The sequence below is a fragment of the Pan paniscus genome, chromosome 4 (genome assembly GCF_029289425.2).
Source record: "Pan paniscus chromosome 4, NHGRI_mPanPan1-v2.0_pri, whole genome shotgun sequence".
In the NCBI taxonomy this organism is placed as follows: Eukaryota; Metazoa; Chordata; class Mammalia; order Primates; family Hominidae; genus Pan; species Pan paniscus.
Window position 1 is genome coordinate 165,038,744 of NC_073253.2, and position 17,034 is coordinate 165,055,777.

The 17,034-nt window shown below is 41.9% G+C and overlaps 2 protein-coding genes across 3 annotated transcripts in view; one reads left to right on the forward strand and one right to left on the reverse strand.

Annotated features, from left to right (window-relative positions):
• The window catches only part of DOCK2 (dedicator of cytokinesis 2), a 446,463-nt gene that overhangs the window by 240,659 nt on the left and 188,770 nt on the right, over positions 1-17,034 (forward strand). The gene's annotated exons all lie outside the window — the stretch shown is intronic.
• The window catches only part of INSYN2B (inhibitory synaptic factor family member 2B), a 118,670-nt gene that overhangs the window by 13,914 nt on the left and 87,722 nt on the right, over positions 1-17,034 (reverse strand). For both annotated transcript variants that reach the window (XM_003810917.7, XM_063604697.1), the window contains 2 exons: positions 7,317-9,580; positions 6,130-6,204 (listed from right to left, as the gene is read on the reverse strand). In XM_003810917.7, coding sequence (XP_003810965.3) covers positions 6,130-6,204; positions 7,317-8,662 — 1,421 coding nt within the window. In that variant the 5' untranslated portion in view covers positions 8,663-9,580. The remainder of the gene's footprint in view (positions 1-6,129; positions 6,205-7,316; positions 9,581-17,034) is intronic.

The window sequence follows — 17,034 nt, forward strand, 5'->3', positions numbered from 1 at the left end:
TTCCATCCTCCACCCCACACTCTCTGATTCAGTGGCTTTGGGGCTAAAACCCAGCAACCAGTTTCCATAGACACCCAGAAGGTTCCAATGCAGATGGTCCATGACCACGCTTTGGGAGCACTGTCTAGGGCCTACATCTTCAATGTAAACCCTCACGATGCCCTTGGCTGAGTGGAACTCAGTGACAATCGAACATTCCACTGAGACCTAATATCCTTCAGATGAGTCTGGCATCTGGAAGGCAGCATGCTGTGGAATCTGGCTTGTTGGAAGACAGAACTGTGTTCTGCTGTGGCCGTTGCAATTACTATTTCCAGAATAATTGTGCAAGTGCCTCGCCTCTCTCAGCTTCAATTGCCTAATCTGAATGTTGAGCAAGTGCCTGACCCTTCCTGAGCAACAGTTCCTTCATCTGTAACATGGGGGTACTTTAATCAATCTCATCATTGTGAGGATTAAGTGTGAAAACAAAAGGTACTTCAAGTGATCAGTAAATAATGGATCCTCAGTAAGTGGTAGCTCTCTTCTTTCTTTCCCTTAAGTTTCAGCCCAACAGATCTCTTTCGTCAGCTGTTATCATTGTAAAAATCATCAGTTAAAGGCAAATAAACTGGCCTCCAATTATGAGGATTTATTCTGAGTGTACTTATGTCCCTTTGTTGAAATTACCACAAATTTAATGGCTTAAAACAACATAGATTTTACTCTTACAGTTCTGGAGGGCAGAAGTCCTCCAGAGCTGTAAATCAGAGTGTCAGCAGAGCTGTGCTCCTTCTGGAGGCTCTAGGAGAGAACACATCCCTTGCCTTCTCTCACTTTTAGGGTCTGCCATGCCTCCTGGCTTGTGACCACGGCACTCTGACCTTTGCCTCTGGCGTCACATCTCCTTCTCCGACTCTGATCCTCTGGCCTCCCTCTTTCTCTGCGGCCCTTGTGATTACACTGGGCCCACCAGACAACCCACCCTGCTTTCCTCCTTTGAAGTCCTTCACTTCATTTCATCTGCAAAGTCCCTTTTGCCAAATAAGGTCACATATGCAGAGGGTCCGTAGGTTGTGGACACCTTAGGCATTATTGTGCCTACAAGCCTGGGTTTTGATATTTAGCATTAGACATTTAGCAAGAGAACCTGAAGATCTGATGTTCTAACTCATTCTCCCAAAGAGATCACTGGGACAGTTCAGATACCAGAGAAGGGAGATATTTTCACCTGGAGGGAGTTTTGTGGTTCCCCACAGTCAAACTTTGCCTTTCCCACCACAGTCAGGACAGAAGTCCTGGGCAATAATGTCTGATGGCCTGGAAGAACAAGGGTTTCAATGTCCTGTGAAAGTGCAGCAAGCTCTCTGAGTCATCAAAGAAAGGTTCTCTCTTGTTGAAAGTATGTGGCATTCCAGTTATTTTGAAACTGGCAATCTACGGGCTTACATTCAGCTTAAAAAGACCCATTGAGAACCAGTTACATAGAAGCCCTCCTTCCTAATAAGAATATTTGTTTAATCCTTCATTTCCTCACCCAAGAGTGGTGGTGTACACTAATAGTAACAATGACTTTACTTTTGGACAATTTAAACAGCTGTCTCAAGTCCACTACTGGTTTTCCTTCCTCTCCTAGTTAATACAGTCATTTCTTTCTTTAATAAGAACCTACTGAGCACCAAGTATGTATGAGACACTGATCCATGACTTTGAGAGACTAGCCATTTGCTGAAGGAAAGAAACTTATAAACATCGTATTATAATGCAATAGGATCAGTGACCTAGCAGACGAGGGCTCATGGCATGGGGGTCCTTCTGGGGAAGGATTGGATTGTGAGGTTGTCCAGATAACTGACATTTAAGCTGCAAGACTAAGAAATATCCACACAAAGCAGGGCAGAAAAGACATCCCAGGAAAGCAAAGGAACTTATGTAAAGGCACAGAGGAATGACAGAACCACTAGCTGAGCACCTAGTTCCCCATGGCTGGAGAGGAGCCACAGACTACCTGAATCAGGACAAGATTGTTTAGCGGGGGAGTGACATGGTCAGATTCTATTTTTCAGGTGCAAGTTAGCAATCTGCATGGAGGATTACTTGAGATAAGGGAAAAGAGACCTGTGTCAAAAAGGTCAATTCATGTTCAAGTGACAAATGATGAGAGCCTTTTCTGAACCTGCGGCAGAGGAATTGGAGTGAAGGGGTTGGATTGAGCAGTTGGAATCAGTAGCTTATTTGGCGTATGAAGAGAAAGTCAAGAGGGATTGTGATATCTTTATGGAGTTGCCTCTTGGTCAGTGGTGTTGAGCAAAGTAAATACGGGAAGAAAATTAATTTTGTGGTGAAATAGGTATGTTTGGGGATATGACAAATTTGAGTTGCCTTGGGATATGAAGTGGAAATGTCTGCATGTAGTTGCTTGAAAATTTTAGATAGATAGATAGATTGATTGATATAGATATCAGATAAAAGGTAGCAGAAAGTGGTGCCGCAGAAATAAAGTCCATGAGTGCAGTTGAAGTGATGGGAAGAAACTAAGGATAAGAAGAGGAGCAGCCTGTCCAGGTGAACCCTGGACAAACAATACCTCTTCTATTTCTCTCACCTCTCTAGCACCTTTCAAATCCTACATGGCTAATCTCTCTCTTCACCCACCGAAAACCGTAAGGTTGCAACTCTGTCTTTCCAATTCCTGAACAGCATGCTTGGATGGGAGATGAAAAGTTTTCTGGGAAAGACCTCTTATTATTTTCCTTTAAAACATATTGGAGACATTTTACAACTGAAACCAAGCAGTTTTTTCCTGGGAGTTATGTCTAGAAAAGAAATGCATGATCTCTGTAGTCAAAGACCTCTAAAGAAGCGCTGCTGACTATTTTTAGCATGAACATAAAGATGAATGCTGGAGATATGACTGGAAAAGTAGAGAAGGGGGTGAGGGAAGGAGGAGCAAGTGGCTTAGAGGGACCTTGTGCCCTTGAGAAGGTGAAAAGGAGCCGATTCCTTAGGGCACCATTTCCCAAACTTCAATCACTCATTCTCCACCTTCATGGTTTTTGCAAGATTCCCCATACCATCTACACGGTTATTCACTTCACTTTTTTTCTCTAAATCCATTCGCTTTTTAAATTTAAAAACATGTTTTATGTAAAACAGGCAATATCACTTTTGGAAATGCAGACCTGCATCAATTACAAAAAGTATTTAAAAGGACTAGTTTTAAAAGTTAAAGCCTTCAATAAAAAAAGTAAAAATGATTGCATTCTAGCTAGATAACTATTGCTTGCTCAGGGCTGTGAAACTGAGACCTGTTCTTTCTTTGCAGAGAAATGTGATAAGCCAGCATTAGGAAGGTTTTAAAGATGTTCTAGTACCAAACTCAGATTTTCCCCTCTAGGTTATTGGAAGGATTGAAATAAATTTGAAAAGAGAACAACTTTCTTACTAAGTAATTTAATGTTATTTAATCTTGGATACTATGGTGGCATTTACTCAACCCTTTGGGTAACTTGTGCTAGGATTAATGCTAAGGAGAAGTGAAGGGAGTGATTGGGGCCAAAACAGCCTGGCATCAGCTTGCGGTTTAGAGCCAATTGCCACTCACTTCCTGTGGAGTCTACAGTAGTCAAAACCAAAGGATCCATTCACCTTGATGTACGGAAATCCCTGCAAGCTCCTGAGAGCCATGGATAGAATCTCTAGGCATTGGTGTTGGGTCTGTGCTTTTGGTGAGATAGGATGTATCCAAGTGTTCAATGGTAAAAGGAGAGCCAAGGAGGCTTAGGGAGCAGAGAGAACGAGTTAGATAGAACCAGATGACCCCACATGTCTTGATAAGAGCAAGCAGCATAGCCATAGCCTCCAGCTGCTGGAGCCTCTGGGAAATACCACTTAGGAAACCGTATGCATGGCTAACTTAGCAGCAACATCTCCAGAGAAGAAGACCCAGTGGGCAATCCATCATGCGCTGGATCATGCTGCTGTATGTACAGTGACATGCACTGAGCGCATCCATTATTGGGGAGAGAGATCACGGCTTAACAAGGCCTGGGGATGAGTATTTCACATCACTTATTCATTCATTTCTAAGATCTGACTTTCCAGAACACAATGCAAGTTTGAAGTCATTTGAATGTTTTCTAAAAAAAAAAGACAACTCTCATCTTCCCACTGTTACTACGATGGGGCTGTTGTTCAGATCTCTTTGCTTTCATCAAATTAATTGCCCGTTCCCTTGCAATGGCTTAGATACAAGGATATAGATTCTGTCTGGGAGAACAGTCTGGCTTTGAATGGTAATGAGGGATATATGCATACAATTGCTGTTCTTCTGGAAAGGATGGTGTGCATGAAGGTTTGCTAACCCAACCAGGGGTGTAACTTAATTTAGAATGTTTGCTGGAGATGTTTGAATTAAGTGCTAGAAAAATGCAAACATTCTCAGACATGTTGGAAGGTCATAGTTTAGCCAAATATTGTCACTTTTAATTCGGTTTAGAATATCAGAATGTCAGAACTAAAAGGGACTCTTGGGGCCATTTAATTAAAGACCCTCATTTTTCAGATGGGGAAAGTGATTTGCCCAAGGCCAGGTCATGAAACTCATAGTAGACTTGGAAATCACCACTTGCCCTTTTTACTTATATAGGCCAAATATAAAATCATTTTAAGGTAATAGAAAATACATTATCTGGCTCCGGAAAAGAAGAGAGACTATCCAAAATTTAAATGGAGGTTAGTTCAAATTAATTCTTCTTGTTTATGATGAATAGTTTTGTCCTCTCTAACTGTCTAGACATTTAATAATTTTTGTCCTCCTAATGATTAGAAAATTTGTTCAAGTTAGAAGATATAAAAAAAGAAGCAGCAAAAAGGGAGCAATTGATGAAACTTCTGCTTAGGCTTTCCAATGCTGCAGGGCTCTTCTGGGGCCCTCTTTTTTAAAGGAAGACTTCACATTGAGGTGAAAGGCATTTATCTGTGAGCAGTCCTGACTCTTCTGTTATTTGATTAAAAACAGGCGGTTCCTCTTTGTAAGGAGCTGATAGGTTCAATGAAAAGATGCTCAAGGCCCTGCCTAAGTGCAAGCACCTTCTGCCTTCCAGGCATATGGTCTCTTACTCATTGAAATTTCAGGATTCTGCCAGAGAGAATGAGAAGTTTTAAAAGAAGACATAGGCAACCCAATTAGGCTCCAGTTTGCTCAGGCCCTAAGCTGCCAGTTTTCAACAAAAAGAGAAATGTAATAGAGAAAGCAAAACTGTTCACTTTGGTCAACAAAATTAGATGTCGTCAACGGAAATTACTGCTTTTGACCACTTTTCTACTATGCCATGGAAAGTGGGCTTCCAGCTAAGGGGGCATTGATCTTTCTAGTAAAAACAGGTGTAAACCCTTGGATTTGTACAGAGGTTTGCAGTTACAAAACACATTCACATATATTATTTCATTTGGTCTTCATGGCAACTCTGAATAGGGATAATTGTTCCCTATTCAGATAAGGAAAGTGAGCCCAGATTAAGTTAGCTGATGTCAGACTTGGGGATTAAAACACAGATCTTTGACTCCAAGTTTACACTGTATATCATGTTTCCCTTTTGCCACTTATAAAAATTTACTGCAGCAAACTTACTCTGTGCGAGAAGGAAATGACATACTTAGAAATGAACATAAAGTTCTTATCATGGTTCTTGACTGTGCCAAGTAAGTGCTTGGCATAGCATAGCTACTGTTGAGGAAGAGGCAGTGTGGTGGAATAATTAAGATCACAGGTTTAGGATTTGGAAAAGTCTGGATGTGAGTCCTGAGTTTGGCCCTTTCTGCTCTTGGAAAATGCTCTATGTGAGCGAGACTGAATGCCTTAACTTTCCTGAAGGTGGAATGAGATGCAAATGTGCGTGCCAAGCTTACCATGATGCCTGCACTTAGTGTTTGATAAGCCTAGGGATGATTACATCAAAAGGGTATGCTCATAGACTTTGTTCTAAGGAAACAAAGCAATCCCTGCCTTGGAACCAGATGTTAACATTTCATAGTTAAATACCTTGTTTTTGCCTCTCTTGACTTTTTGCATTTAAAAGTTTGCTAGAGTGTTCAGCGGACCCTATGGCTTTATGGTCTACAGAGCAGGCCTCGCTTGTGGCCAGGTACCTGTATATGATGCACGCCGTGTTCTGGCAGGTACTGCAATTGTTGAGATCTTGGCCAGTTCGATAAAAGTTGCGCCTGCAAGACAGAGCATTTGCTGGATAAATCTATGGGCAAAAGTCACGTGGGCCACAAACATTCAACCTACTTGTCCCTTAGTCCCTATAGCACAGCATTCACGGTGCTCTGAAGTTGCACGGCCATTACAAATAAGGAAACAAGAAAGTCGTGACAATAGGAGCTCACATTTCTAGAAGGCTTTATACATGTTAAAGATTTCTCAAGCTGAGAGTTTTTTCATGCTGACAACAATCCTGTTGTGAGATGAGGGATTCTGCAGGTGAGTGGAAGGGAGGTTATTAAAACTCCTGACCTCTTAGTTCAGTACATTTCATTCTGCATCATCACAGTGTTTCTCTCCTATACGGCAGTGCTGATTCTGATTCATACAGCAAACAGCAGTTAATGACTTCTCTCTCCTACCATTTTTGATGAGCTTTAGCCATTGCTTCTTCTTTGTCTTTAGAGAGCACTTTCTGGAGGGACGAGCATTTCACATCTAAACAAATAACTGCCTTTTCCTCCTATACTGGTGCTGAGTCACCCAGGAAAGCATTTTGTGACTTTTTTTCTCTTTGCCGAAAATGAATTGTGCAAAATGAATTGTGATCTCATTTCAGTTCCAATTAGTTGGTCATTGATGGGCCAGCCCAAGTCATCAAAGTAGTCAGTACAGGGGAAGGTCAATAGTAAGCTGAGTGGCCATCTCAAGTCCTTTGTCACAATGACATGAAGAACAGAAATACTGTACAAATGCAGTAACTTGCTAAGAGGAGGGGGATGGGGAAGTGCCTTCCTGCTATCATTTTCCCCCATCATGTATCAGTGGAACCCTCATCTTCATAAAAATCATTTTTGATCTTACTGCTCCATTGCTGCCTTTCCCCATTCTGTTAACACCTGAAAATGAAAACAAACAGCAGTAGAAATCCCCAAAAATCCACCAAAGCCTAGAACTAAATGAAATTCCATTAGAGAAAAGGGAGGTCTGTGGTTATGATTTGGAGAAACAACAGTGCTTCAAACATTTTGGAGACATTTTTACTAAAAGAAACCAAAGCTGTCTCTGCCCCTGTGTTGGCAAATGACTTCACCCAGTCATTTTTATTATGAAAAAAAAATCTCCTTACCCTTCAGTTAGAGCTCGAGCTTTCTCCAAGTCTTGAATTACATTCAAAAGGACTTTAATTTTCTCTTGGTTCGAGTGCAGAGATTCCTCCACGGATTGCAGTCGGCCTTGGAGGTCGCAGAGTTCACCCCGTGCCAGGTGAATTTGATTAATGTCACTAATCTCCCTGTTGCTCTGAAGTTTGGTCTCACTCCTTGAAAGACAGGATGGGAGATGATTACTTCCTGGACAATTTGGAAACTCCAGTGTGTCTGACTCGGTGGGGTTGTTTGCCGTCTGCTCCTGACACCCAGGGGCAGATTTCGATGCACTGTTAGTTTTGAGTGACACCAGATTCTGGTGATTGTTACTTGATGAAGGACAGTCTGAGGCTCTTCCTGGGTGGGCTGGCTGGCTGTGGGAGCCTTGTGAGGGGGAACTGTGAGTCCGTGGAGGTGAAGGAACACACGTTTCCTTTGACTGAGATGACAGTGAGCCAAGGTCTTTGTCATCCGAGTTGTCTTTGGGCAAAAGCAATTCAGGTTTCAGTTTCTCTGTGCCTGGTGTGTGGCTGGCAACGCTGGTGGCATTTAAGCAGGAGGTGGATTTTTCTGAATCTAGTGGAGTCACCCTTCTCCCATCACCTGGACGTGTGTCATCCAAAGGGTGTATGGAGTTACTTACTTCAGCTGATCTGTCTGGGCTGAGAGCAGACTCTCTAGCTTTCCAGGAAGGACTGTGATAAATATCATCTGGAACCTGAATGGCAGCTGTGGCTTTCTCTAAGGACCTCCAAGTTCCTGCTTCCAAGCATATGCTAACAGGACCATTGCTTTGCACCTTGGGGACCCTTGGGAGGAATGTGTGGGACACCTTGACCCTTCGAGGCCCATCCTCAAGATGCTGAGCCAACCTTAAGTAGGCAAGGTCGGAAGACACAATGTCCTGTTCAGAGAGGTTGCCGTTGACCTGGATGGCACTTTGGGAGGCTGTTGGCATTTCCACCAGGGACTTACTGGCTGTGAGTCTCTTCCTTTTGAAAACTGGGAAATGCTTCCTGAGACTGGGGGAAGTTTGGATTGCAATGTTGCGAAAGCCCCCTGCCTTCTGGGACCTGGGGAAGGAGAGCGAGTAGGTGGGGGGATGATGGTGCCTGGTTGCTTGAGTCTTCCCCATCACAGCCGGGTCTTCTGGAGTTTGGACGTCAACCTCAGCTAGGCCAGTTGGATTCTTAGTGGTCCCATCTTCCTTGAATCTCACCTGCTGGGATTTGCTCCTGCGGTGGTGAGGTTGTTTCACAAACTCCACTGATTCTAGACTGTTACGCTTTAGAAGCACAGGTCTCACTTTCATATTTTGCTGGGCCATTGAGCCTCAGTGGGAAGGATCAGGACCATACACTTCTCCTAGGCACATCTCCCCTTAGGTCTTTGGAGCAGTATCTAATGATAGTATTTCAATCATAGAGAACTGCTGGCCAGGATGGAGTGGTCCTCTCCTCTTAGTATGGGAAATCCTGTTGGCCATTCCCAGCCTCTAGAGTCTACATAGGAACTATCTGTAATGCTTTCCCTGCAGTTAAAATATTAATTCATTGTAGTCATAATTGCTCCTTGGAAAAACAAATGAGTTAGGCTAACTATTAAACATCTGATCTACCAAGAGAGCTGGTAGGCGGTTTATCAAGGGAGGCTGGCACGCGGTTCTGATCTTGGAGGAAGCTGGCTGTCTTGAACAAAAAGACAACAAAAGTACCATTTAGGGGGTAGTGCCAGACTCCCAATGAGTGAATTCCAAAAGAAAGCTGCTACATCTAGAACATACAGCTTTTTGTTTCCCAGAGCATTAATTTCCAGGGTGAAACTGCAGGAAACTTAAATGCATCTTCTTTCCACAGCAGGTAAACAGGTGGAGAAATAAATGACCTGGAGGTTTGCTTGTTTGATGATACATGATGCTCCCAAGGGAACATTCCCATTTATGTCAATCACAAATTCCTCCTTTGGGGCCATTGTTTTCTTTCATGCTGTCTCTCTTTTCTTCAGTGAGGGAAACTTATCTTCCTAAATAGCCTCATAAAACCCAGTGGGGTATGACCAGGACAGGATTGAGGAATCATAGGGGATTCAGTGGGCAGAGTCCCTGTTGTGGTGTGTTGGCCGAAGTTCACATGTGGGCACGGTGAGCTACGTCTGCAGCCTCCATGATGACGTATGTTTGCTTGGCCTCAGGGGCTGAGGTCTGAGACGAGCTGGGGTCTGATATCTGCAAGCAGGCGAGGAGCACCTGAAAGGGAAGAGACAACAGTGGCCAATGAGAAGGCAGTTTCTGTGGACCTGGATTTCTCTTCAAATTCTAACTTCCTAGCTGAGTATTTTGAGTGGAGGGTCTAGGAATAAGTCAACCACGTGGCCTTTCTCTCGGTTCTCTTTGTGAACCAGGCGCTTTTTGGGTGCAGGGCCTTGGAACAAAATGCCCGTCTGCCTGGACCCTTTTCTCTCTCCATTTCTGCACAGCACTCAGCCAACTCCTGTTCATCAGTCAAGTCCCAGCAATTTCTCAGGCAGCCTTTACAATGTCTCCCTCTTACTCACACACCCAGTGCCAAGACCACATCAGGACCCATTGTACATCCTTGTCACATTTTTCACAATACAAATTGCAACTGTTATTAAATAAGCATTTGTGTATGTATTTATTTAATGTGCATCTCCTCCACTACCCTGTAGACTCCAGGAGGGCAGAGGCTGGAACCATCTCATTCACTGCTTGAGCATTCCTAGCCCTCTTTCTGGCTCACTATAGGTGCTTAAGGAGAATTTGTTGAAAAAGTGGATGGTTGTATGAAGGGCAGGTCCTTGTGAATTAAAGAGAGCCTGGGCATGAAGAGGAGTGAAGGTCCTAGGGTATCCTGCTAGGGCAACAGGACCTGTGAACTCGTTCTGCTATGACTGCAACATTTATTTAAGGACAAAATTCTCCCCTGATGTCTTCATTTCTTATTGCTTTTCAGGAGATAAATGTGCATGAACTTCTCTGAGGAACAGCTACCTCATAATAATAATAGCCACCATTTATTGAGCACATACTTACCATGCTGAGGACTTTACATGCATTAATTAAAACAACTCATATTTACTGAGTACTAACTAATGTGACAGATGCTGTTCTAAGCGCTTTCCAAGCCATAACTCATTCATTAATCACAAACTACTCTATAAGGTAGATAATATTTTTGTCCCCATTTACAGTTGAATAAACCGAGGCCCAGAAGGGTTAAGTAACTTGCCTAAACATATCCTACTGCTTTTCCAATATTGCATTATCTCATTTAATCCTTACAAAAAATCCATGAGGTGCCATTATCCCCCTTAGACTTATGGGGAAATTGAAGCTTAGAGAGGGTAAGTACTCAGTAGAGGAGCTAGAATTTGAACCCAGGTGTCTGTCATTCCGAAGTCTGCATTCTTAACTATGAAGTTATGACTCTGCCCTTTTGGGATCTGCATGATATGTTGACAGTTGCTAAGAACAAGGGTAAAAGACCCTTGCATATCTGGAGAGATCTGCATCTCTCTTTATAAAGAAAAAAACCCTCTTTTTCTTTATAAATTACACAGTCTCTGGTATGTCTTTATTAGTGGCGTGAGAACAAAATGAGCCATCCTGGGACAGAATGAGCAGAGTTTCATGAGCAGGTGGTTCCTCATTTGCCTTGCCTGTTTGAAGAGCAGGGTTGGCTTCTGAGAGTGGCATTGTCACATACCTCTCTGAGGAGATGAACCTACTGGTCCCAAGTTGCTTTACATAAAAATTCCAAACAATGCAACTTTTAGAATTGGTTCTATGTTTCAATGACTTCGTGTAGGACTTTTAGGTCTGGGAGAATCCCGGAGACAATTTCCTCAGTCCATGACTAAATCCTTTCTGCATCTTCCTCCTCAGATAATAATTAAGCCTGCCTGGATACCTATGATAATGGGGAGCTCAGTACCCAATTCCCTAGTCCATAATAGTTATTTTCATTAATAGTAACAAATATGTATTAACAACTCACTGTTAAATGCTATGTTAGCACCTGGCACTTAATCCTCAAAATAACCTCCTGTATATTATCCCCGTTTTGCAGAGTAAGCAGCTGAAATTTGTGAGATGGTCACATGCTTGAAAACATGCAGTTCATACTCTTCATCTTTGTACTGCAGAGCCTAGGTATTTATATGTCTACTTTTGAGGGTTTCCTTGACTAATTGTTTTTTGCTTTCTTCTTAACTGCTCATTAGCACTTCATTCTGGGAACGATAACTCACACAGGCTATGATTGTCTGAGGCTGGTTTTCATAAGAGCTAATGTCTAGTGCATTGATTATGTGCCAGGCATTGTGATTGGTATGTTTCATTTACTCTCTTCCTTAATCCTATGACACTCGTAGAGGCAGGTGCGATCAGTTCCCCACTTTATAAATGAGGAAACTGAGGCACAGAAGATGAATATATTTATACCAAGTTATTCACACTGATAAGTGATGGAGCTGTCATTTGGACCCACAGACTGACCCTGAAGCACAGGCTTCTCACCGTTGGGCCTTCCTGCCTTCTTCAGGACTGGAAAGATTAATATTTTTGTGCAAGGCTAGCAAGCAGGTTTCAAACTCCCTCCACATTTTCATTCTGAAAGTCAGTCATTATTCTGGTGTTAGCCCTGCCTTTTCTCCAGGAAGTTTATGTATCCTTTAGATGTTTTCTTTTGATCTTTAAAAGCAGTTGGTTTTCTGCTTATAAAGATATTAGTTGTTCATTGTAAAAATTCAAATAATACAAATAAACAACAAAAGGAAGAAAAAAAATCACCTGAAATCTTACCACCCAGAAAGAGCCACAGTGCACCAACAATTTGGTGACATTCATTCTAGCCGTCTCCCTGTGCAATGCTTGCACAGAAATTGCATACACAGACAAGCTTATGGACAGAAAGCCTTTTGTTCACTGAGCAACCTGGAGAAAGTTACACATTATGGTGTACAGATCACACTGTCCTTTTAAGTAGGCTAACATGAATTTGTCTAGTTATACAATTCTCTATTTAAATAGTATTTTTGTGGATATTTAGGTTGTTTCTAAATATTTGGTATTATTTAAAAGTCTATAAATAAAATTTTTTATGTAAATCTTGGAGTTCTTGTCTAATTATCTCCTTGAAATAAATGCCTAGAAGAAGAATTAGTGAGTCAAAGTAGCTGTGCATTTTACATTTTGTTGATACTACCATGTTACCACTCATCCTTCTATAAAGTTCTACTAACGTGCAACTCTGCCATTACTGCATGAGAAGGCCTTTCACCAGAACCTCTTTGTCACTGTGCTTGGTCAATTTATGATGATTGTTTTTAATCATTGCCAATAAAGTAGAAAAGAAATTGTATCTCATTATTCTCGATATGGAATTTATATGAGTGGACATTTTTTCACATGTTTATTGGTTTTACACAACGTTTGATACAAATAAAGGCTGAAAAGTTGAAAATGAAAATTTGAATAGTCAAACGAATGTGGAAACTCTCGTGTTTTTAGACAGAACCTAGGAAGTTTAGGAAATACAAAATTTTCTCTTGACAAAAATATTTTGTGTCCGAACTCTTCTGCCCTTGATGTCCATCATGACCCTTGCACAGACACATCCTGGGGAATACATCTGGCTAAAAGCACCCTCTGGAGGCCCTTAAGTCTTATGGGCTCCCAGTTGTCCATTAATTCACATTTCCCTAGGCATTGGTGGTTAGGGCTAAATTAATATCCTGGCCCAGGATCCAGAATCGTTCCCCAGAGGTGGTCACAGCTGCCCTACGGCTGGAATTATTACTGATCTTTGCAACACTTTATTCTGTCCTCCCTTGATTGTTGACTTTAGTGAACATGAACCAACTGTTTATGTTCCATCTATGCCTTTGGCCCATAGCAAATGGTCCTCATGGAATCAGTGTCCATTCAGTAGATACAGAAACATTGGACAATATCTCTGTAGGTTGCAAACTGTAGGCTTTCTCTGGAATTCCTGCCCAGTCCTCTTTTCTCAGTGTATTTAGGCCATACAGTGAGGGGTTAAGTGCATAGGCTTTTGCTTAAGATCTACGTAGATGAGACTCTTCCACTTTCTGACTATTGACTTGGAACAAGTGACTTGATCTTTGTAAAACCGCCTAAACTGGTTGTGAGAATTAAATGAAATAATCTATATGAAATGGTCAGGATAGTCAATGTTCACTCTTCAGATAGAACCCAGCTGGTAGCCATGAGATACTTGTGAATTTGTCTTTGTCTCTCCTCTTTCCCTTGGGATAGTAAACTGTAGGTGCATTCATGGGAAGGAATGTACAAAGATGGCATTCCTTTGTGCAAGAAGTCCTATCTCCCTGCCGTCTCTGTACTTTGTGTCTTTAGCATTGTGCTTGTCTCTCCATATTGTGATGATCTGCTGACTTCTAGCCTCTTCAACTAGACTCTAAGCTCCTTGAGAGACATGTGGTGATGGTCTACTCCGAGTCCTTACCCCTCCGCTTGACACAGAGGGTCTTATATAAACTCTTGTAAAACAAATGAATATAATCCTGTATTATCTAATTTGCCTTAGCTTCTAAGACATGGAATAGTTGGATAGTCGCATGGAATAAATATTTGCATAACTAATTAAGAGTGAAGGAATTAATTCACTTCCAACATTTTTTTTCCTTTCAAAGATTTATTATCAGTAGGTCTCATGTCTGTTCTCTAGTCTACTATGCTTTCTCTATTTACGGCAGCTTTAATTTGGTTAAACTTTATTTAGATTCTGTTGTGAGGTGGGCACTGTAATAAATACTGTGGAGATTCCAAGGAGGAAAAAGACCTGATCCCTATTGTAGCACTAAGAAAGGACCTTGTAATGCCAACCTCATATGGAATCTGTTCCTAAGAATTGCTACAAAACGTTGTACAGGGTAGGGGAGGACTTAGAGGAAGGTATCTGATTCATTTCATGCATCCAAATTCTGCCTTACATAACAGGGTGCTTTACGTGTTAACTGGGGTTCAGACTATCCTTTACGCCAGGAGTCAGCAAGTTTTTTCTTTAAAGGGCCAGATAGTAAATATTTCCATCTTTGCTGGCCACACAGTTTCTGTTGCAACCATTCAGATCTGCCATTGTGGCAAGAAATAAGTCATAGACAATATGTAAACAAATGGCTCTGGTTGTGTTCCAATAAAACTTTTTTTATAAAATATGCAACTGAATGGATTTGGCCTGGGAGCCATAGTTTGACAACCTCCGCTTTAGGCACTGGGAAGTCATTGGTGGTTTTTGAGCAGGAGGCTCTTGATTAGGTTGTTTTTCAGAGGAGGCTTTGTTTGCTGACACATTGCTGTCTCCCTTCTCTGAACTTAGTAATAATAACCTTTACTGTTTACACCACACTTTACAACTTACAAAGCATTTTCAAATCCCATGTAATCCCCACTAGGGAGGCTGGGAAGCATTATCCCTGTTTTAAAGAAGAGGAATTCAATCCAGAAGGACTCGATGACTTGTCCTAAGTCACAGAGGTAGACTGGAACCCTGTCTTCCTGCTGCCAGCCTCGGGGCTCTGGTGGAGACCCCTACTCTCCCTCCATTTAGCTGGCCAGACATCTAATTACTTTATGTGTTAGTCCTGTTTCCTCAGTTACAGGGTGCATTTCTAAAGTGTAGGGATATGTCTTCCACTCTTTTTCTATCCTCCAAAGTCCTAAGCACAGTGCTGAGTCTTTAAGGAGCCATTTACTGTTGATCATTCACCTCTGGGCCTTGTGGTTCAAAGTTTGTTTTCCTTCCATTTGTCTTCAGTTAATTGCTTGGTCAAATCTGTTGGTAAGGGTTATTCCATACTCATCTGAAATCAAGGTCCAAGTATCCACTTATCTTTCCAATTTGAAATTTGGAAAGCTAATTTTCCAAATTATATATTCCAAAAATATACCCCTTTCCGGCAGCTTTCTCAGTAAGGAAAAGGGTATATTTTGGGGATCTGCCTAAATCTACATTCTGTTGTAAGTGGTCAAAGAAACAAAGGGAATTGACTTTCTTTATAGCACATGGGTTGACTTGAGGAAAAAATTGGGCACCAAAAGGTGAGGTTAAGATCCAGACTTATATATTTGGGACCCTGAAAGATGTTGGATATGTACTGATTGTGAAATCTTGTTCTCATCTTTCTATATACCATGTTTGACTTTTTTGCACAAATTCTGGTATTCACACCCAGGTCTCCATCATCTCTCACCTGTATCACTGTGAGTGTCCCCCTCTCTTGTCCTCTTTACCATCTGTCCTCCACACAGCAGCCACAGTAATCTTGATAATATTTAATCAGATCACATCAGGCCCCTCTTTGAAACCCTGCAAAGGTGTCCCACTACATTTAAATTAAAATCCAAACTAGTTCCATAACTTTCAGCGCCACAACCTTGAACACAAGCCACAACCCTATGTCATCTGGCCCCTGCCTACCTTCCTTGTCCCATCTCATCTCATGCCACTTTCCCCCTTTTCTGTGACATGGTCCCTGGCCCTGAACATGCTAGATTCATTCTCATCATCTGGCTTTCAAATCTGCTATTCCTTTTGTTAGGACTCCTGTTTCCCCAGATCCTTCCAAGCCTGTCATCTCCAGGAGACACTCCCTGACCCCCTCTCCCCTTCCGTGTCCCTCTGTGCAGCAAAACCCTGTCCTATTAGCTTATTTGTTTATTATCTGTCTCTGCTCCCATTTATTGAAGAACTTTAGTATTTGTTGAATGAATGAATAGAGTAAATTCTTATAGTTAGAGGCTTCAAGGAATCATACAACCTTAGAAATAGAACAGAGAAGTTTAAAACTTTAGATCTTGGGTAGAATCTTATTTAACGATTTTCAAAATTCCCTTAGCAGTAAAATCAGCTTTCCAAATCCAAGCTTAAGCACAATTCCAATATCTAAAACAGAATAAAGTGGAGTTGTTCTAGAAAATGTAGGGGACTCAGTCCTGGGACTCAAAGCAAACCTAAAAACCACGAAGACAACCCCCCTCATTATAGAGATGGGGAAACTAAGACTCTGAGCAGCTGTCTTCTACCTGCAAGTGCTTCAAAAAGAACAAAGTCAGCCAGGCACGGTGGTTCACACCCATAATCCCAGCACTTTGGGAGGTCAAGGCAGGTGGATCACAAGGTCAGGAGTTCAAGACCAGCTTGGACCAGCTTGGCCAACATAGTGAAACCACATCTCTACTAAAAACGCAAAAAAATTCGCTGAGTGTGGTGGCAGGCACCTGTAATCCCAGCTACTTGGCAGGCTGAGGCAAAGAGAATCGCTTGAACCTGGGAGGCGGAGGTTGCAGTGAGCCGAGATTGCGCCATTGCACTCCAGCCTGGGCAACAGTGCAAGATTCCGTCTCAAAAAAAAAAAAAAAAAGAAAAAAGAAAAGAAAAAAGAAAAGAAAAACAACAACAACAACAACAACAACTACAACAAACTTTAGACCTTGGGGAGAATCTTATTTAATGATTTTCAAAATTCCTTTAGCGGTAAAATCAGCCTTCCAAATCCAAGCTTAAGCACAATTCCAATATCTAAAACACAATAAAGTGGAGTTGTTCTAGAAAATGTAGGGGACTCAGTCCTGGGACTCAAAGCAAACCTAAAAACCACGAAGACAACCCCCCTCATTATAGAGATGGGGAAACTGAG